Raw genomic sequence first — 21,026 nt, 5'->3', positions numbered from 1 at the left:
AGCAAGTCATTGATAATCCTTAAGAAGCATTATTATACAAAAACGTCATGAAAAATTTTCACCTAATCGACTTTAATAACCCAACAGAGGCACCTCTTCTCTGCACTGGAGACAGAGCAATAATTTCTTCAAATACGAGCTGTCATTTCCCATCAGTCCTAAGGAAGCACAGTAACCCAGCACACAGCTTCAACAGGGCTACCAATATCATCACACTAATAAACCACAACAAGCAATTGTGTGCCACGTGCACACCCACCCCATGGGGCCAAAGGGAGAAAGGGGCCGGTGCTGGTGGGAGGGCAGCTGATTTTGTTATCTCCTTTTTCCCCCCTCTGCACAATGAATCTTCTCCTCAATAGAACTCACCGTGGATTTCCAATAGTTACATCAAGGCCAAACAAGTCAGCACTGTAAGAAGGGGCAGATAAATTAAAATCCAGCAGGGCCGGCCGCTTCCTTCTAATCCATTAAGTAAAGTGGAGCTATCAGAAAATTAGGTGCTGCTTGATGTTTTCTGGGTACTAATGACTGTGACTTAACAGAAATAAACGCGGTGTAAGTAAAGTAGTGAGGGAGAACGGGAGCTTTTTAGCAAACAAGATTAAAACAGATTGCGGGAGGGCCATTGCTCTTCAGTCATAGATGTGATACAGGGCGTGATCTGCCCATAAGTACTGGGACCTACATGGGTTGACACCACATTGGGTGGGGGGACCACAAGCATCCCCCCCCCTCCCAGGAGGGTTTGGTGCTATAGGGAGGGCCCTGTCCACAGAAGGGAAGATCATGATGCTGTCAGAGCTAAGTAGCAAACTTTATTGATCTAAAAAGAGTACAAAAGCTTTACCAACTCCAAACAACGATTCGTTTGTGCAACATTTGATGTTGGCATAAAATAGTTTAGAAATATCTTGTAAACTTTAAGTTAAAAAAACACACAAAGACTCAAAAAAACCAAAAAACCTTATAATAAAACGTTCAAAACGTTTCACAAGAATTAAGACCTTCTGCAGTTGTGGCACAGTTAGCAAACATTCCTCCACCCCCACTCTGAGCACAGGGCAGCCCAGGTCTCATACTCACCATGGGGCTCCTATAGGGCCAGAGGGACCCCAATGCTCAATGGGGTGAGGTGAGAAGCAGGCCCAGTCCCTTTACCTGCACAGTGCTGTGCTCATTGTGGAGCTCAGTGCATTGCCCAAACGAGGACCAGGAGCCGTGCCATGGCCTCAATAGTAGATGACCTTCACACAGAAGGTCTCCTCGTTCTTGTCCTCGTGGTCATTGATGTAGATCAGGATCTCCTCCTCACCCACGCTCTGACTTGGAGCAAAGCGCAGCCCGATGGTGTACACCTCCTCACCAGCAACCTGCACACAGCACAGCAGGCACATGGGGAGGGGCTGGGGGGCATCACAGGGCCTGATGAAGCTCCTATAGGGGTAGGGGTGTACCTGAAAGGAGTCCTCCTTGAACTGCAGCAAATCAGGCCGGCTGGTGACCAGAAAGTACAGCCTGTGTGTGGGGTAGGGATTGGTGTAGGTGATGCGCTTGTTGGAGCCCTTCCCACTGCCCGCAGGGATGGTGATCTCAAAGGCCTGCAAGGCACAGAACAGCACTGAGGTCAGACAGAGCCTAGGCTGCTTTGCTGTGCACCCAAGGGGCAGCCCAGCACACCTTGCTGCTCTGTCCCACTCCCCTTCTGCTCCGTGCACTCAGTTCCTGCCATCAGCTACACGTGGAACGACCTCTGAGTAAAAGCATCTCTCCTCAGGCTGCAGTTTGCATCACTACATCCACAGAATTAATTATGAGACCGGGTGACAAAGGGCCAGAGGAGCAGCTGGGGACTGGCCAACCAACGCTCCGACTAATTAATTTATTTCCATGGGGATAACCACGGTGCTAATTCAGATAACATGGCAGAGCACAGGGAGTGGGGCTCGAGCTCATCAGGAGTGGAGTGACATCAGTTTAAATGCTGCTCTCCAACCTCATCCAGCTCCGAGTGTTCCAGGAAAAACATTTCTAAAACGAACACATTAACTGGGAGATCTAATTTGCTATCTTTGAGCAAAGCCCTAACCTAGTGCAGTGCTAATAGAAAGCAGCATGCTGTAACTTTAATTTCACAACTGGGTATACTTCAGAGTTGACATTCCTCAGCGTGGAATTGCCTTCAAAACAGGCTGAAAGATACTTTACGGTGGGCTTCAGTGAGATTATTCAGGCACTAGAAGGCTAAACATGTGCTCCAGTGTTTAAGAGAGGTGGGGAAATGGGCATAGGAACAGGCAGCACGGGTAGAGTCCACACACATCCTGCAATTGTGGCAGGTAAAGACAAGTGACCCAGAGTTACACTGCAATACCGCTTTAGGAGATTAACTCAAAGAGGACAGTTAATCTCTAATCTGTCAGTAATTCTTAGAAATTGGCTTTAGGATCCTTGTTCGTGACAGTTGGGAATAATGGCAGCGTCTGCACGAAGACCAAGCGCTCGGCTGGCAATCGATAGCACAGCAGCACAGCCCCCAGCACACATCCCTCCTCATGCACAGAGGAGGAGAATACATGCCAAAAGTGGGTGTAGATGAAGCAATAAGCAGCAGCCAGCCCCGGGCTATCAGCATGGCACAGCCCCCAGCCCAATGGGGTCACCATGCTGACCCTCCTCCCCGTGAGTACCTTGGAAATGAGAGGCTGCCGGCAGGTGATGCAGAGCAGCCAGGAGGACACCAGCTGGTGGCACTCCACATCCACCAGGTTGAGGTAGAAGAATCTGCTGCCAGCCCGGAGCGGCCTCACACCCACAAACAGATCCACGAGGCCATTGGAGGGCAGGAAGAACGCATCTGCTGGGTCCACCTGCAAACACAGAGCAGAGGAAGGAGCTCAGGGCCCATCAGAACCTCCTCCCTCAGTTCCCGATGCTACAAGTCACAAAAAGCCATAACAGAGGGTGTCCTCAGTGAGGAGACAGCATCAGCATCGCTCACAGCTGCCGCCAGCATCCCCCCCTGAGAGGGAGCAGAGGAATAAATGAAGACAAACGGCGTGCAGATCGTTTTTGGAAGGCAGGCAGGCACCCCATGGCAGGAACAGCTGGGAGGGAATCTGCACCTCCATGAAGTCCAGCTCAGAATACAAATGAGCTCTGATTACACTAAGGAACGTACACCTATGATAGGAATATTTAATCCCATCTATATTAATGTAGAAGATCTGGCTGCATGACAGTGCCCATACCAACAGCAAGAGGACCCTACCAGCACTTTCCCAAGAGCTGCAGGGATCTTCTCCTACCCACACTGCTCGCTTTGAGCACTGCAGCAGAACCCAACATCAGCACAGCCGAGGCACAATGCTGGTATGGGATGGGCTGCAGGCAGTCCCCAAGCCTGGATTCAATGGCACACACCTCCGTGCTCCCATCCTCAATGGGATTCGTTCCTTCTTGCAGCCTCTGATAGCTGGGATTTTTTTCCTTTATTTATGGGACAGGAAGGGAGTTTTTGTTCCTTTCATTACTCCCATTTACAATTATGACTAAATGAATTCTAAAAGAAATTAATAGTCTTCAGATAGTCTCATTAACGCAGATAATTTGCCCTCTGGGGTTTTGTACCGACGATCCTACACATGACAGCTTTAATCAAGAGGTAATTATCACAAAGGCAGTACATTCTCCCTAACTCCAAACGGGACCCATTGCATTTCCAAGGCTCACAGTGCTACCAACCCAGGCCAGCCCCCAAGGGGACCCAGCAGGGACCCCCATGGCATTACCTTCAGTTCATGGGGATGGGAGCAGAACGCCTTCACCCTGCGCAGGGTGCGGGTGCCGCGCAGCGGGACGGCCAGGCGGGAGAGCTGCCCTGCAGTGCAGCTGACATCCAAACGCTGCAGGGAATGCAGGTAGACCTGCCAGATGCGCTGCGGTTTGGCCAGCCAGGGATCCCTGCAGCAGAACAAAGCAATGGCACAGTCCATACTTGGTGCATTCGGCCCCAAGAGCACCTCAAGCTTTGGGCAAACGTCTCCAAAGGAATTTCAGCCTTGCTCATGCAGAGAGAATGAATTAAGCCTGCAGACAGAGAGGCCATCTCCTACACTCACACCATTATTTAAGAGAGATTGGAAAAGCAAACGGGTATTTTGGGAAGCCTCCTGCCCAGCTCAGCAAGCAGAGCTGGGGAACCAGCAAGAGAACACTGATGGGAAACGCTCCTCCTGCTCTGCCTGTGCTCGGGGTGGTCCCTTCTCTTCTTTCTGGCTCCTGTTACTTACGTATAAATAGCAACAAAAAATGTTTTGATCTGTGGGCTCGGTCCTCCAGCTACTTTTAAGAAGACGTCCTGTGGTTCCCCAGGACCCTGCGCACAGAAATCAGAGCATCGTTAGGATGGTTAACCTGGAGATCAAACCAGCTAATGAGGACTCCAGGGTTTCCTTTCTATCAAGGAAAAAAAAACACACCAACCCACTTACAACAGCAGATGCTTTCAGGATCTAGTTAAAAACCACGTTATTAAGTTATCATACAGCTTGGTTGAGCTCTTCCAGTGTTTTTAATTACAAAAGAGGACACAAACGACTTCTTGCATTCCAGGTTTGCAGCTGTAATCAAATTTGGGCAATTTTTCCCTAAGTTTCCTAACAAGCCATAATCCAATTACCATTGGATCATGCACTGGAAATTAGTAACTACCCTTCACCACTGCCTCTGTTTATACACACACACACACAGATTCATTTCCACTTCTATCTCAAGCAGCAGAAAGAGAGCCCTGCAGACCTCACAGGGAAGCACAAAACAGGAGCGGTGTTTGGGGAGACACACAAAGCACCTTTCAGGGCTTGATCCAAAGAGGAACATAGTAAAGAAGACACCAGTATTGATTTGCACCAGGTCAGGAGGGAAATGAGGCTGGAACCAACCCTGAACTATTTACTCTCCAGTAAAACAGGCACAACATGAAGCATCGGATACCAAAACAATGCAGCTTGTTTCAATTGGAACCGAAGGCAATTCTGCCTTAATCACAGCCAGTATTTCATCCCTATAGGCCGATAAATCAGGATGCTGCCACGGGTTGATTAAAACAAGAAACCACAGCAGAAGGATACAAGACAAAGCGACATAGGAGTGTAAGTGGTACCATGTTTTTGGTTTCACAGATCACGTTGGGGTCACTGCAGCGGACATGGACCTCAGGCTCACCACCCCGTATCCCCACCAGAGCTCCTGGAAGAGACAACAGCACATGTAACATTACAGAGCGTTTTATTCATGTTTTATTCTACACCATCACGCAGCTGTGAGCTGCAATCCCTTATGTTGAGCTACGGGAGAACAACCGGGTCAGACCGGTTCAAGAGAGTACAAAATTAGTGCAAGCAGATGGATAGAAAGCAAGCAAGGAAGCCCAAAGGCCATAGCAGAATCATGAACAGCCTTTGACGATGCCAAGAAGCAGAGAAAGCATCCCGGATCGCTCTCTGGATGCCACCCCCACCTGCTGGCAGAGCCCTGAGGATCACCTGGGAGCGTGTGCCATGGAGGCAGGCGGATGGCCTTCTTCAGGAAGGTCAGCTCGGGGTGGTAGAAGCGGAAGGTCTGATCCACCACGTGGGGCCGGGGCTCAACCTTCACCTGCAGCAGCGCAATGGGTTTGCCCTCACTCACAGAGAAAGCCACCTGCATGGGGGGAAGGAGGGCAGAGCAGCTCAGTGCCAGACATGGGAACAGCATGGTGAGGTCAGCACTCCATTGCTGGGGCTGGCAGGCAGCCCCACGTGTCTCTGCATCCCCACCTGGATGGTCTTCATCTGCACAGCCCTTGACTCCTCCTGCATCCTCCCTGCATTCTCTTCCTTGCTCAGCCCCACTGGCCCCTGCAGGAAACAGAGCACTTGGTTTTGTGCTTTTGTCATGGAAAACCATATCACTTGGTTTTGTCATGGAAAAAGCCCCATGACACATAAGCAGTGTTTCCTTGGCAATGTCACCACACTCTGCACCCAAACACGATGCAGCTCCCAGCATACCAGCAATGCTGCAACAACTGGCTCTGCAGAGAACGTCTGGTATCGGAAGGGAATGTGCACGGTCTCCTCGGGGCGCAGGTAGACCTGAGGCTTGAGGTCATCCCGCAGGTGGAACATGTCCTCCTCCAGCGGGGTGGCTGTGTGGGTCAGCTCCTTGAAGTGCCGCCATTCCCTCGGGTCCAGTATGACACTGGAGGAGCGAGAGATGGAGCTGGTTGGCAGCACGTACCACCCCATCACCACAGATGTGTGCTGGGAAAGGTCCAGCTCCAAACCAGACAGGAGATGGTGAACAGACCCCACGGGCACTATGAGCACAAACACACACACACAGATGGTTGTTGGCCACTACCTGAGCTCGGGGTGATCAACCTCAACCGTCACCGTTTGCTGGACGTTGTAGGGGTTCTTCAGGACAAACTCAAAGAATTCAGCCGTCCCCAGCGTGGCATACAAAGTGTAGGTGGTGGTCATGGCCTGTCTGAGCACTTGGGTGATATACCGGTGCTTGACGCGCTCCCGGTAGGCACTGACGATCTGCAGGTACTTCATGTGCTGCTCAATGGAGCCCTGCAGGGATGAAGGGGACAATAAGCCCAGAGGCAGCACAGGTTGTGCCAAGCACCCGGCCTGTCCTCACCATGTATTGTGGGATCCTGCAGATAGCACCATCCTGCTGCTGCTCCACCGCCAAGCACTGCGGCTCGTGCTGCTGGATGGCTGTGGCTTCATGAGACTCACACAAGCGTTCTGGGATCTGCTCCAGCTGGTGCCTCCACAGAATGGCAGCCAGCTCAGGATCCACCTCAGCCAGCCTACGGGGCCGAGATACCCTGACATCTGCAGGGACACAGCACTCAGGTCACCAGCTCTGTGCGAGGCAGGATGGCACCCCCCAGTCTGGGGATGGCAGGGAGGGGCTGAGCACCCCCAGAAGGACTCACCAGAATGCAGGGTCAGCTCATGGCCACTGCCTGGAGAGGGCACAATGTGGGTGTGGGGCAGTGATGGGCAGCCAGGGCTCACGGGGGTCTCCCCACAGTGGTGACCTGGTGGGGCAGAGCCTGGGGTCAGCCCCATCTCAGGGCTGGGATGGAGTGCTGGGCTATGCAGACCAGCAGCATGTAGTAACAGCAGGAGGTTACAGCCAGCCAGGACATGGAGCAGACAGTGCTGGTGATAACCAACAGAAAGACAACAGCCAGCACACATCCACCTCCTCTGAATTACCAGGCACTTACATCCCAACATTTTCTTCCCCTTAAATTGTCATAGATCTCTTAAAGTGTCACAAAATCTACCGGAAAATGTTATTCCCACCACAGATCTTTACAGACAGTTTAAAAAAGTGGAAGCAAATATCTCATTGCTTACAATGTTCTCTGCATTTCACGATGATCCCTCTGGAATCCTATTGCTATTGCACTCCATCTATCTTTTCTCTAAGTGACAGAGCAGTTTCCTACTGAACAGCAATGGGGACGTCCAAGTGACTTAATGTCAACCTTTGGAACCAGCTCAGGTTTCCATCCTCACTTGGTGACGTTTCAGAACCACAAACCTGCTCCACCACCACTTCATGCCTGGAGCCCAAGGCACCAAGAGCCCTCAGACACCAACTGAAGGTAGTTGGAATTTACTTAAAGAAAAGGAAAATAAACAAGTGTTTTGAAAGGCCAGAGCAACCAAAGGGCCGCTGCTGTCCTGGAATGGAGTGTTTTTCCTTTCCCCTTTCTTTTGCCAGGTTGGAGTTAAACTCCTCTCTGGGTTGTGAATCTCACATCCCCCCTCCCAGGAGCTTATCATCCTTTTGCAGGCAAAGTAGGAAAATGACAATTTAAGATATCTTCAGAAGAAAGATTAGCTCCATTATAAGATAAGAGTTTAAAACCTGGAGTCACTGCACATTTATAGGACGGTGAATTAAATATAACAAAATACCCGCTGCACTCCGGGATGAATAACACCCTCAGCAGCTCTGGTTTCTGATGCAGGCTGCTCTGCCATTCATCCCATCCCTGCTACCCACCTGTGTATCACTGCCTGCATCCATCAGCCTCAGTGCTACCCTGCAGGAGGTGGGGATGGTGGGCAGAGCATCAGGGCGCTCCATGCCTCCAAGCTCAGCATCTGCCTCCCCCAGTCACAGGGCTGACACCCTCTGTTGGGTATCTCAGAAAAGCTTTTTGCTTTCTGGAACATTTTGCAACACTATGAAGGGCTCCAGAGGGTACTCACCAATGTTGGCCAGGCAGAGGTGCAGGCGGCCCCGCACGGCCACACGGACACCCAGGGGTCGCAGCACATCCCTGCCTGCTGCTGCATCCTGCTCATATACAGTGGTGCCAACCTCCAGCTCATGCAGAGTCCTGACAGCCGGCCGGCCCTGGCGCAGCAGGGGCTGTAGAGGAAGCAGGGATAGGGCAGCACCCACCTCCAGCAGGATAGAGGCTGCTGTGCCTCTATCACAGCACAGAGCCCCATCACACACACCCATCTCCCACTCTCAGCAGATGCATTTCTTTCCCAGGCTGCCCCAGACGCAGCTCTTTCATTGCAGCTTCTCCCCAGGAAGATAACAGCCAGGCGTTCGGGTAACTAGTTACTGGGGCAACTCAGATCCAAGAGATTAAGAGATCTGGATAAAGATGTCTCTGCATTTCCTAGGCCTGCTTTAATTTTTCTATCCAGTAAGCCTCAGCGTGGCACAGAAGTTCCAGGGAAGAAAGTTAATGCTCCGCCGTCGCTTTCAAGGATAAGATGACAAATCCTGTGATTACAGGCTTGTCAGATTGACATCAGTCTCCGTTAAACAAAGTGGCTGATAAAAACTTGATTACTGAAGACTCAAGGGTAATCTAACAGCATCTCGGCACAGGACAGAAGGAAGAGTCAGACCCGTCTTGAAACTCTTGCATGCTAAGCAGTTCTCCCTCATCATTAGCAGTCATTAAGGCTGAGGGAGAAGGGCTCCTTACCTTCAGCTTAACAGCAGCAGAGCCGACCAGCAGCAGTGAGTCCCCATCCCAGACGTCCATCTGCAGGCTGTGCTCAGCCAGGTAGTGCATGAAGACACGCTGCTCCCCAGGCCTCAGGAAGGTGGAGTCCACCGCAAACCTCAGCTGCAGCCCTGGGGCTCCTGCAAGAAACAGCACAGCAATAAAGGCTTGTATTGCATCCCCTGGGCCCTGCCTGCACACAAGCATGCTGTCACAGGGAGCATGGAAAGCCAGGTGTGGGGCTGCTGCTGAACCAGAATGGTGTGACAGCACCTGAGCCCACCCCCAGCACCCTCCTATTCTGTGCAGTGCAGCTTAACCCCATCAATCACACTGGGTAGGACCCCTGCATGGGACCCCTCTTTGCCATCAATAACTCCAGGTGGGGAAGGAGCTTTACTGAAAGCATCTCCCGGGACAGGAATTTAATAAGTCACAAAGAGAAAGACGAAGCATTTTGCTCAGAGAATCAGATGAGATTACTGCAGGCACTTGGCTTTAATGCCTTGCCTCCCTTTTTAAACGCGCTCAGCCCCGGCTGCAGTCAGCAGTGCTGGTGTCTGGATCATGTCACTGATGCTTATTGATGTCTGACTTCACGGTTTGACGTTCTGAACACTTTTAATTATGTGCCACATAAACTAATGGAGGTTTGCAATGAAAGCAGATAGCAGTCCATTCCCTTGGCCTGGAGGCATGCCTAAATCTGATTGACAAAAATGCCAATTGAGCCATTAAGTGTTGTTTAAACCTCCCAGGTGGCTTTTCCTTGTACAGTAACACAACAGTACGGCCCATACACTAAAAAAAGAACAAGTCAACTTGATGAACTATATGCAACACCATTGAGACCTCAACCCTCAACTGCACAACCAACCTCCCACCCACACAGGGTGGCCTTGCTTCTCTCCCAGCCCTCCTGCTCCATCCCAAAGAGGATGGGCCATGTGAGGATGTTAACCACACCAGGACCAGAGCCCACCAGTGCTCGGGGTCCCATCCTTGTTCAGCTGGAGCAGCACTTGTGCTGGTGCAGCAGACCCAGCTGCCCTCTCGCCATCCACATCGACCAGCTGCAGCCGCGGGGTGGTGACCGGTGGGAAGCGGTAGAACTGGAAGGTAATGAACACTGTCCTGGGCCATGTCCCTTCCATCGCCTCCTGAGGAGCCCTGGAGAAAGAGGAGAGTGGCTTTGGTCAGCCTTGTTTGGATAATAAGCTCCTCACCCAACAAGAAGCAGAAGAACAAGAGAAGATCAGTAGCATGGAAAGTATTTGGACTTCTCTGAAGACAGCGGGCATATGGTTTGCCTTTGCTTTCCAAAGGCCTCCCAATTCCAGCTGCCTTCTGCCATATGCTGTGACGGAAGAGCCAAGCAGAAGTAACATTTTACCCTCACCATCTATGGAAGAGCTGTGAGCAGTGCCTCAGAGAGAGAAAACAGCCCTCATGGATGGCTTCCCAAAAACTCAGCTCCCCTCCATAACTTGCTTTAAGTAGGAACCCTGCACTAGCTAGTTTGATACCAATGCATGGCCAAGGTATACCACAAAGAAACTGGAATGCATCATAAGAGTGCCTTGAGAGAGCAATGATATCATTTTGGAGCTCTTCATGGCTTTACTTTTGTGGCAGGCACTGGGAGAAGCAGCTCATGAGCAAAGGCTTCTACCCCAAAAGGCACCTCGAAGCCCTGCAGACCTCACCTGCTCAATGCAAGGAACTGCAGGATTATTTCATTGCTCTGCAGAGCATCCACTTCCTCCAGCTGAGGACTGTAACACGCAGGCTCCAGTGGCTCTGTGACTCGCACAGGCTTCTTGTTGCCATCCAGGATCTCTGGGAAGCCGGTGCTGTGCAGGAGCATCAACATGGCACGGCTGAGTGCAGTGCTGGAAATGGCAAAGAAATGACGTTGAGTGAGTGGTAACAGCAGCACCAACCCATGGCAACCCCCCAAAATCTCAGCCCCACAGCCCTCACCTCCCAGCAGGCAGCCCCACAGCTGTGATGGGTGGCTGCAATGGTGCAAAGGGCAGGACCCACAGGTGCCCACCACTGGAGGCATCCACGTGTGGGGAGCCCGAGCCCAGGTCAGCCTCCAGGTGTGTGATGGCAGCAGTGTGCTCGGTGTGGCCATCCTTCTGTGTGCTGCGGGACCGGGGCGCTGGGGCACTGCGGCTACGTGGCACCACGCGCCCATCCCTGCCCTGCGGTGAGGCCAACAGCTGGGAGAGGGACAGCTGGAAGGGAAGAGGCTGCGATGAACAGAGCAATGATGTACAGGGAAAGCAACACCACGCCACAACCCACACAGCCCTGGCCAGGTTCTGCCAGCAGTCTGTGCCACTCAGATGCTGTTTGCTCTCAGATTTGGCACAGCAGCATCCCTGCTCCGCTGAGGAACAGCACAGCTTGGCTGCCTGCAGGTTCACACCTCTGCTTCTTGCTTTAGCAGCCACGCTGTACTTTCTCTTGCAAAGAGAGGAATAGGAAAAGGCAGCAGAAAGATCAAACGGCTTCATGCAGTCCTATGAAGCACTTCATTTCATCACAAATATTTGTGTGCATTGATCCCCACAACAAGATGTGAGTATCTGCAGCTTGTCTTAAATCCTGATAGCTCTCCACGAAGCACACTGCCATTGGCACACACCATGGGACAGCAGTGCCCAGCAAATCTGGCTTGTCAAAACCCAGAACAGTCCTTAAAAATACACTTGGGGTGTGAAAACAGCTCGGAGGATTTTGTCCAGCAAATTATACATAGAACTCGCTTTCCTCCCTCTGCTAACTCGGATTTTAGCTGCACATGCCAAGTGTTGCACAGCCACAGCAGCCCTGAAAACCAGCAATCAATGGGACTTCAGACAACTCTGTCAGCAACCAAACTGAACCTCGTGATGTGGGAACGTCGCTGCCTGCTGCCCGTGGGGCTCAGCAACACAACCACGTGGGGAAGGCAAGCAGCCAGGGGAAGAAAACCTCCCAAAATATAAGGCCCTGAGGTAATAATGAGAGCACAGTGATAGCACTGTATGTGCAGCACTCACCCCTGGTCCCTGTGTGGAGGTCGCCGGGTGCAGTTGAGAGCGCAGACCTGCAGAGAAGCACAGAAGAAGCTCAGCAAAGCCAGCACCCAACACAGCCCCACTGCCCAGGGATGGGCACAGCCCTGCGAGGCAGCCCACCACCTCCCAGCAACCTGCTTGGCTTATTTCCCCCATTAACACCGCTACCTGCAGGGGAACACGTAGCACATCTCTGCACTGAGTGGTTATTTTGCTGGGAATCTGAATCTGCCAGCAAGATTTTCCTGTTGTAAAAACACAGCTCCTCCATCTTCAGACAGTGCTGCGGTTTCCCTTAAAGCCATGTGGCACTGGCTAAGTGGATTGCTTAATGAGACGTGAAAGTTTTTAGGATACTTAAGGTTTTCATAGCTCCTCCATTATTTCTTGTCACTCCTTTCATCTGTTTGTACATTCATGCCCCCAAACGCTGCGAGTTTTATGCAGTGTTTATATTTGGCTGGTCTGCTCACTGGCACGGATGAACTCGCTGTTCCAGTAGGCAGCAAAGCCTTTAGAGCAGAGCAGGAACACAGATGTTTTCTGGCAACTTCAGGTTGCTTTTTCAACCACGTCTAATCTCTGCTGTTTTGTTCTCATTATTGCTCACTGGAAATCACCCCCCTTTCTTTATGTCTAAAATATTGTTTTCTTTCCATTACAATGGCTTTGGCTGTCGCTAAAGCAACGGTGCACAGAGGTACATGGAGCTGTTAGTGCAGAAGGGTTCCCTGCCCATCTGCCAGACCCCAGGATCAGCTCCATGCACAGCTGAGCCCCCACATCCATCCCTGGGGGAAGGGAGGGAGGTCGGGGTGCCCCACACCCCCAAGCCCTGCACCTGGGAGCAGAGGGTCACCATCAGTCTGCATTCACATCCACTGCTCTTTGCACTGACACCAGCTGGAATGCACACAGATCCTTCAAGCAACACCAGGAATAAAACGCCTCTCAGCAATGCTGCTGGCAGCCTCACCCAGCAAACCCCAACAACTCCAGCACCGTCTCACCCTCAATGATTTCCCCTGTGATGTCCATTGAACCAACAAACTCAGCCCTGGAGAGCAGCGAGCCCGGAGCTGGATGTGCCATGGGCTCCCATCAAGCAGCAAAGCCGCGGTGCCACTGCCACCTCGTGGTACCAACACCCCATTAATCAGGTCATCAACTCGCACGTTGATGTTTAAACAGGCAGCAACGTCGGGAGCAACCCCACGTGCACATCCACAGATGGGAAAGGACTAAAAGCAAAGGAGCAGTGGGAGAGGAGCAGCTCCTCCCATAGCAGAACCACTAAATTGCCCCAGACAAGGTGCGCAGCCTGATTTGGATCCCAGTGCAAAGCACGGAGCAAAGCAGACCTCCAGGTTGGCTCCCACTGATCAAAGCAGGGGGGAACCGACCAACAAAGCTGCACAAACGGGAGCAGATTGTCACTGCTCAAACCCAAGGCAAAGAAGCCCTTTCCATCTCCAAAGCACACAAGATCAGTGCTGAGATCCCCACCATCTGCCCCCTGTGCTATATATGCAGTCGCACATACACACAAGCAGCCTTGGTTCTCCCCCCCTCGTAAGAGGCGGGCGCTGATTAAACACGCATTGCTGTCACGCTCCAGGAACTCCAGCTCAACGAGATTATTTATTACTCACAGCCTATAAGTGACACCTCTCCCATCCTCGGCCATCTGGAAGGATTACGATCACAGAGATAAGCAGCGGTGCTGGCAGGGAGCAGCACATTGCTGGTGGGGCCACGAGGCCCTTCCAAGAGCTGCTTTGTTCAGCACTAAGACCCAAACACTGTCAGAGTGACCCAGCAGGAGCACAAAGGGCAACGAGTGCAACTCCTGCACGTGGCTTTGCTCCCATAGCACGGGTGGATGTGACAAGGTAACAGGTAGAAGGGTTGAAATCACACCAGCCTCAAGTCCCCTCCCTACAGTAATTCATAAAGCATTGGATAGCACTGCCACGTTCTGTATTTTAAATGCCACCAACACAGAAAGCACTCACTCAGTGACGGCGTAGGAGGCTCCTCCAGCTCCTTCCCAGCTTTACTCGAGATGTCTGCAGGAGTTACACGACGTTCTGCATCGCTGGAAACGTGGAATTGGACAGAACCCGACGCGATGCGCTTCACCTGCCATGTTCAAGTTGGAGGGCTGTTAGAGAAAAGCCACACACATCCTCGTGCTGATGGGAACAGAGCAGCCCTTACCTCCTGGGAGCTCTCGCTGTCTGCAGGGTTTCTGTACACCATGGTCTGGCCGGGGCTGGGATGGGCACCACCACGTAGGGGCAGCAGCACTGGGGACGAGGTGGCACCCAGGAAGGGGCTCCAAAGCGCCCAGCGCACCGTGTGCATGGCAGCTGCTGGGCCCAACGCACTGCCAGCTGCAGCCTGCAGGAGAGCACACAGCACAAATGCCTCCCTTCCATGCAACCACGCTCAGGATAATTGCAGCAACAACACCGCTCTGCAGCACAGCCCTTCCCTGCCCATCTCTGCCTCCAATGTTTGAGCCCAGCAGCCCCACCAGCAGCAGACATCAACCAGGAATCCCCCCCCAACAGAGCAACTGGGCAATGAGAGCTCAGCTGCACCAAGCAGCAATGCAACCTGCAGCTGAGGAGCTGCAGCCCTCCCCTCTGCACTCAGCTGTCTATTTTTGTGTTATTTCTCTCCCCAGCGATGGGAAACCCACACAGAGCAGAGTCTGGAGGGTTCTGCTTACCCCAGTGCCTCAGCAGCCTCTCCTTAAGCCAAGGGGTGCAGACTTGAGGCAAACACACAGCTCGCTGCCAGCCTTGGCAATCAGTGCCCAGCTCCTGCCGGCTGCTAATTACAGCACTGACCAGCTCAGCAATCAGCTCTGGGATTAGGCTCTGCACTCACTGTGTTACCAGTGACCCCCACACTGCCACCTCAGCAGGACAACTGGGGACTCGTAAGGAGTCGATCCCAATCAATCCAGACACAGGAGCAGCACCCAGAGGTGATGCTGGGGGACCAGCACCCTGTATGCATCCCCATCACTGAGGGAGCTCCACAAGCAGTCAGGTCTCATAGTTTCAAGGCCCAGAAAGCATCAGATTTCAGCTGCCAGAAAGACCTCAGCAATGAGCAAACCCAAAAGGAACAGGAGGGGTTAATCTCTTTTAGGCTGAATTCTAAAGAAAAGAGCTTTTTGAATTAAAAAATAAAGCTGAATTTCTCCAAATGGGTTCTCCAGAACACGCCAGGACTGCTGCAGGCTGTGTTCCTCCATCTACATACACGCAGAGGAGAGAATTTAACACCATATAATTAAAATGACTTAATAAGCCCATTTGTGGCACATTTCACCCAGTGCTGCAGAAAGCACTCCGACATTCTGATGTGAGATATTGGCCTCAGCTCCTCCAGCACGAGGAGGCAGCCCAGGAGGGATCCCTCCATCAGCAGCAAAGGGAGCACTGCTGGAGCCCCGGAGATGCTGTGCCCCCACGGAGCAGCCCTCCTCCTGCCCACAACTACCACACTCCTCTGCTCTCAGAGGTCCCAGGGGCACAGCAGCCCTGTAAAGCACTGCAGAAACCAGGGTACAGAAAGCACAGGAAGGGCTGAACATGCTGAAAGTGCTGAAAAAGTAGCAGGGTTTCTCCCACCACCACCACCCCCCCCCCCAAGCCCTGGCCCCACCTTGGCCATAGCACAGATGACATACTCCAGCTGGAAGCAGACCCCGAAGGCCGGGTGGGCAACCATCTCACTCAGCTGCAGGCGGCTCCGCAGCAGCAGTGCCTGCTTTGCAGCGCTGCAAGGAAAGGAGGAGGAGGAAGGGCTGCACCCTGCAGGCAGCAGGGCACAGTTTGTGCATCCCTTACCTGTCCGTGGGGCTGGTGCTTTGTCCCTTGGCCACTTCAGATGCTGGCTGCAGCATGGCCACCTGCGGGGGCTGGACAAAGCGCAGCCCATTGTGCACACCAACATGCAGCCGCCGCTCCTGCACGCACAGCGTGCTGCCAACATCCTGCTACGGGCAGAGATGAGGGGACAGGCACTGAGCCCACAGCAGGGACACAGCTGCCCCCATCCCATGCAGCACAGCTCAGGGCTGAGCACTCAGTGCACACCCAGGAGGTGGAAGGGCCACCTGCACAGTGCCAAGGGAAGCCCTACATCTTTGTCTTTTTTAGAGCAGCTGACCCAAATTCTGCTGATCAGGTTCTGGATGCCCAAGGTATCCAACATAAAGCACCTGTGTGCTCATCCCCACCTGTCTATGAAACAAAGCAAAAGGCTTTTGCAGCAGGAAAAGCAGGCACTAAGCAGAACCGGGGCTGCAGAGCCATTCATCTGAACGCTCCCACTCCACCCGAGGACAAGCACTGGCACACAGCTCATCTCTCCCCATTTAATTACACAGGCATCACCTTCAGCAAGCGGTCGCTGCTCAGCTGCTCCAGCAGCTCTTCCTCAAACTCCTTCAGAGAAGGGTGCAGGCGGATGCAGAGCTGGTCCAGGTAGCAGGGGGCCGTCCCCATGAGCCGTGGCTTCAGGAAGGCATCACCTGCAGTGACACACAGCAACAGGGCCACACTGGGACAGCCAGCAGCCCCAGCTTATGGGCATGAAATGGAACAGAAAAGCATCTCCAGCATAAGCCAGGCAGGATTTCTCCTGACAGCCACAAGATGGGACCACTGCGCTGTGCTGCTGCCTGCCCTCAGCAGAAGAATTTACCACTGCCAAACGGATGACAGCGTCGTTCTGTTCTATGCATTTCCAGATCACATCATTTCTCTGTCAGATCAACAGGAACAAGGCTGGCACCCGTAAGGCAATGCTTCAGAGGGCTGCGTGCAGGAGCAGCTCATTCCTCAGCCCTGCCAGCTCTTGGCTGCCCAGAGCACCACCACCACCAAGGACAAGCTGAGCCAAGCTGTGCAGCCTTCTCTTAAGACTCCTCTGAATGACTCCAATCAAACCAACCATTCTTTAGCCCTCATCATTTCCCAGGAGCAAAGCAATTAATGGAGAAGGGAGCGGTTCCAGTGGTGGCAGTGGGACATGAAGGACCCTCACCTGTGTCCCCTTGTGCAGGCAGCAGCCCGGGGATCTTCTGCAGGCCAGATACCAGGAGGTTCTCAGGAAGGAGGTGAAATACCTTTTCCAGAGGCAGGTGGGGCTTCAGGCTGTACTGCAGATGGCTGCTCTCCATTACAGTCATGTATTTATTCTCTAGACAAAAGAAAACACGACGGAATGACAAAAGCTGTGGGGAGACAATGCTACAGAGCTGCCATTCTGCCCGCATCCTTCAGACTCATCAGTGCAGGGCAAGCACAAAATCAGTCCCCAGAGCATCTCAGCCCCAGCAACGCGCATGGACCTCCACGCTGTGCCAGCAGCATCTCACACAAGGTGACTTTGACTGGGAGCCTCGCTCAGCTGGGACAGCACAGCTATCAGCTTCCAACCCCAACACGTCTCTTCGGAATGGAAACCCATAACCCTGACATTTTCTTTCCACTACATTGCTTAGAAAAGCGTTTCTAACATATTTGCCTTGAAATGTACCAAAACAGCACAGAATTTGCTCCTTTTCTCCACAGTGCAGTGAGGATATTGCTTCTCAAAATGAGCCAAGGTAATAACCATATATTCAAACAAACAGCTATTTTCTGCATCAGATCCCAGGCTCGCATTCTCATCTCCGGTGCAGCCACACACAGCCCAAGGACATGGTCTGTCCTGTGCTGCAAGGGCACAGAGCCCACATCTGCTGCCTCCATCAGGCAAACCCAACACACATTTGGATGCAAAGAAAGGAGTGATAAGCACTGCATGCTGCTGCTTACTTTCTAGAGGGTCCTGGAGGAGCGGGTGCAGTAAGGCACGTGGTGTCCCGTGGTACAGCTTGAGCCTGAAACCAAAGGTGAAGCACTCAGTGGATTCCTGCATAAGGCCCCAGCAGCAGCCCTGGGGGCAGTACCTACGCTCTGCCCTTGGCAGCCAGGTCTGAGGGCTCCCGCCTGCTGTCGAACAGTGGGATGAGCCCGAAGCCACACGACACGTCCCGTGAGAGCCCTTCTGGGGTAGGAGTCACAGCCACCACCTCCACCACGGCCGTGATGCTGGGGTAGCTGAGCGAGGTGTGGAAGTACACAGCCTGCGGAGAGATGGGAAAGAGGGGCAGCTGAGAGCTGATAGCTCTCAGTGAGGATAGGGCACATCTCTATGTTAGCACTGTAAAAGGAACCAGGAGGGGATGCTGATGTGTAATGCTGGGTCCAGCCAACGTATCATGCTGGGTTCACATGGGCTGCAGGAGCCTCTAAACAACAGGGCAGGGAAGGCAGGGCACGGTCACCTCCCCGGGATGGGATCTATGGTGGGATCAACCTTTCCAGTAAAGCCTCATTATCACAATGCAGTGTCCCAGCAAAAACGTAGGCCGCAATCACGGGCTGCCAGGAAGGGATAACAGAGAGAGGCATTAACACATCATCCCAGAGAAATAAATCGCTCCTCTATTATCTTTTATTGCAAAATGCTGAAATAATGACCACTGCCTGTTGACGGGTGGCCAGGCTGCAAGAGACTGATGGCACGGGAACAGGAGCTGCTAAAGAACATCTGTTGTTAAGGTTACAGCTGGCTCCTAAAAGCCAACAGCAGTTGCAGTAACACTCCCATCTCCTCTAAGCCCTCCATCAGTGCAGCAGGAATGTTCCAGCAGAGCTGACCTGGTGAGTGACAGACTTGGGAGCTCTGAACTACAACGCAGAGCTCCATTTCCATGTCCTGCATCTTAAGGGCAGCACTCCATGCATGGGCTCACACAGCACGTGGAGCAGCACTGCGTTCCTCTCTCTTGGCAGCACTCTGTGCCATGGTTTCCCCCATCCCTATTCATAAAGCACGGGCTGAGTGATGATTCAAACACCCCAGGATGAAATGCATATGCCAATGGCCCTTCAGATGCCATCAGAGATTTAAATAAATCACAAAGCGTGGCTCTGATCTATGCTAAACTTCATCCTGCATTGATTGAAGTGGAAATAAAGGCTATAATTAGACAGCACCCTGACCAAGGAGATGAAATCAAAGCTGCAGGGACTGCAGCCTCACACAGCTGTATGCAGCAGCAATGCAGCTGGCTGCACACCCAGGGACCCATGCAAGGTTCTGCCTTAGGGCAGTAAGTTCTGCAGGGACCCCGGGTGGATAAAAGCCTGGTGCTGTGCAAGAGCAGAACCCCTACAAGAGCTGCTGCTCAGCCCATCAGTGTCTGAAGGAACAGTGCACTCTGCTGCTGGCACAGAGGCACAGCACCACATCATCCAGCCTGCAGCTTATAGGACTTGTCCATTAGAACGCATCATAATTAATAACCGTGCCTCAATGGGAACATGGGAGATGCACCCAGCTCTAAGTTCTAACAGAGCAGGGAACCTAAACCCCAGCACAAAAGCAACCAACCTCGATGGCCATACCTCATTGAAGAGCACACGAGGGGGCTGCCCTGGGGGGCTGCTGGGGGTCCGGGTGCTGCTGTGCCACGTGTGGCCAAAGAAGTGGCGGTGGGCGACATCGAAGAGGGACAGTCGGAGCTGCAGCTCAGCTGGGGAGCGCTGCAAGAGAGGGGGGGTGTGAGGAATACAGCTCCTCACCTGCACCTGGGGGCACAGGGAACCTGGGGGGTTGAGCACAGCTGACTCGAGCTTCTACATTGATGCTGATGAATCTTTGTAACCCTCCTGCTGCAGAAAATGCTTACCTACCCTAAAGGGCAGCACTTAAAATTGTAGCTTGGATGTGTAGATGGAAGCACATGGGATTTAGATACAGCTCTGCTTTGATACCGGGAGATTTAGGACCCCAAAAGGAAGTAAATGGAGCAGAGATCTGAGCTCTGCTCAGCCCTCCCAGCAGCTCACAGACACGGGATGAGTGCTGGGCGCTGTGCAGACACACTGCAGGGGCACACAGAACTTTGATATGGCCTTTGATGCCAGCTCCCTCCCAGTCCCACAAGCAGAAGTGATTTCCAACCAGCCCAGCACCGTCCTGTAGAGCCACTGGTGTGTGACCTGCTTCCTGCTGCTGGCTTCACAGCTCCATACCTGCATGACAACGGAGCCCTCGAGGCACTTCAGGACGCACCGGAAAGGCACCGAGTGCTCCGGCTCGCCGTGTCTGCGCTGGGCATGAGCTGGGACGGCCCGGCTCCGTGCAAACAGCCGCTCCCACTCGGCCATGTCACCCTTTGGGGTCATCTCCTCCTGCAGGGATGTGCTGGGGGATGCTCAGCTGGGGGAGAAAGCACACACGGAGCTGCACATGGAGCAGCGCAAACGCACGACCTTAATTCTGCCCAACATCCCTATTACCGACCCCAGCCCCCAACTCCTGCACGGTGGGGACCCGCAGCAGCGCCCTGCGACCCAGCTGTGAGAGCTGCCAAAGCTCTGAACGTGGGGACAGCACCGATCCGGGGCTGATGCCGTTGTTACCCGGCGTGGCACCACCGGCAACTCCGCACTCGGTGTGTGCGGTGCAGAGCCCCGCAGAGCGCACGGCACACCGCACCCATAGGGGCCCCTCTATGCGTTGACTCCTCCGACACCCGCACGAGTGTCGTGTCCCGCTGCGGTACCGATGCGGGTCGCCCCGCCGCGCACTCACCGCTCCCTCCGCGTCCCTCCGCCATCTTCCCGGACCGCACCACCGCCGTGCGGGATGGGGGGGAGATTCCCCGCTCCGCCCCGCCCCGCCCGCAGCCCGCAACGCCCCAACGGCCACACGCGGTGCGGGAACGGCCGGAGGCGGCGGGGGCGGCGCGGGGCTGGGGGCGAGGCCGGGGCAGGGACGGGCGGCGGTTCCCCCCGCTCCGGTGGTCGCGCCCCGCTCGG

General features: G+C 53.4%; 1 protein-coding gene across 2 annotated transcripts; it reads right to left on the bottom strand.

Annotated features, from left to right (window-relative positions):
• Nucleotides 1–798: 798 nt before the first annotated feature.
• On the bottom strand, nt 799–20,900 carry NPHP4 (nephrocystin 4). Of its 2 annotated transcripts, none has more exons than XM_015882497.2 (29): nt 20,800–20,900; nt 20,238–20,424; nt 19,608–19,745; nt 18,108–18,280; nt 17,970–18,034; nt 17,194–17,349; nt 16,542–16,678; nt 15,993–16,141; nt 15,808–15,922; nt 14,344–14,526; nt 14,139–14,265; nt 12,106–12,152; nt 11,036–11,295; nt 10,759–10,944; nt 10,035–10,222; nt 9,032–9,192; nt 8,292–8,454; nt 6,998–7,102; nt 6,694–6,893; nt 6,406–6,623; nt 6,054–6,243; nt 5,820–5,900; nt 5,547–5,703; nt 5,165–5,250; nt 4,293–4,378; nt 3,792–3,963; nt 2,691–2,870; nt 1,458–1,601; nt 799–1,373 (listed from the first exon to the last, which is right to left on the bottom strand). In XM_015882497.2, the coding sequence occupies exons 2-29, from the start codon at nt 20,388–20,390 to the stop codon at nt 1,233–1,235; spliced, it is 4,161 nt and encodes a 1,386-aa protein (XP_015737983.1). In that variant the 5' UTR covers nt 20,391–20,424; nt 20,800–20,900; the 3' UTR covers nt 799–1,232. The 2 variants fall into 2 exon arrangements, with proteins under 2 accessions (XP_015737983.1, XP_015737984.1); XM_015882498.2 differs by having other exon boundaries at nt 15,993–16,138.
• Nucleotides 20,901–21,026: the final 126 nt, after the last annotated feature.

Source organism: Coturnix japonica, chromosome 21 (genome assembly GCF_001577835.2).
Source record: "Coturnix japonica isolate 7356 chromosome 21, Coturnix japonica 2.1, whole genome shotgun sequence".
NCBI classification, from domain to species: Eukaryota; Metazoa; Chordata; class Aves; order Galliformes; family Phasianidae; genus Coturnix; species Coturnix japonica.
Note: the sequence above shows the minus strand (reverse complement) of the source record. Positions and strands in the feature narration are given on the sequence as shown.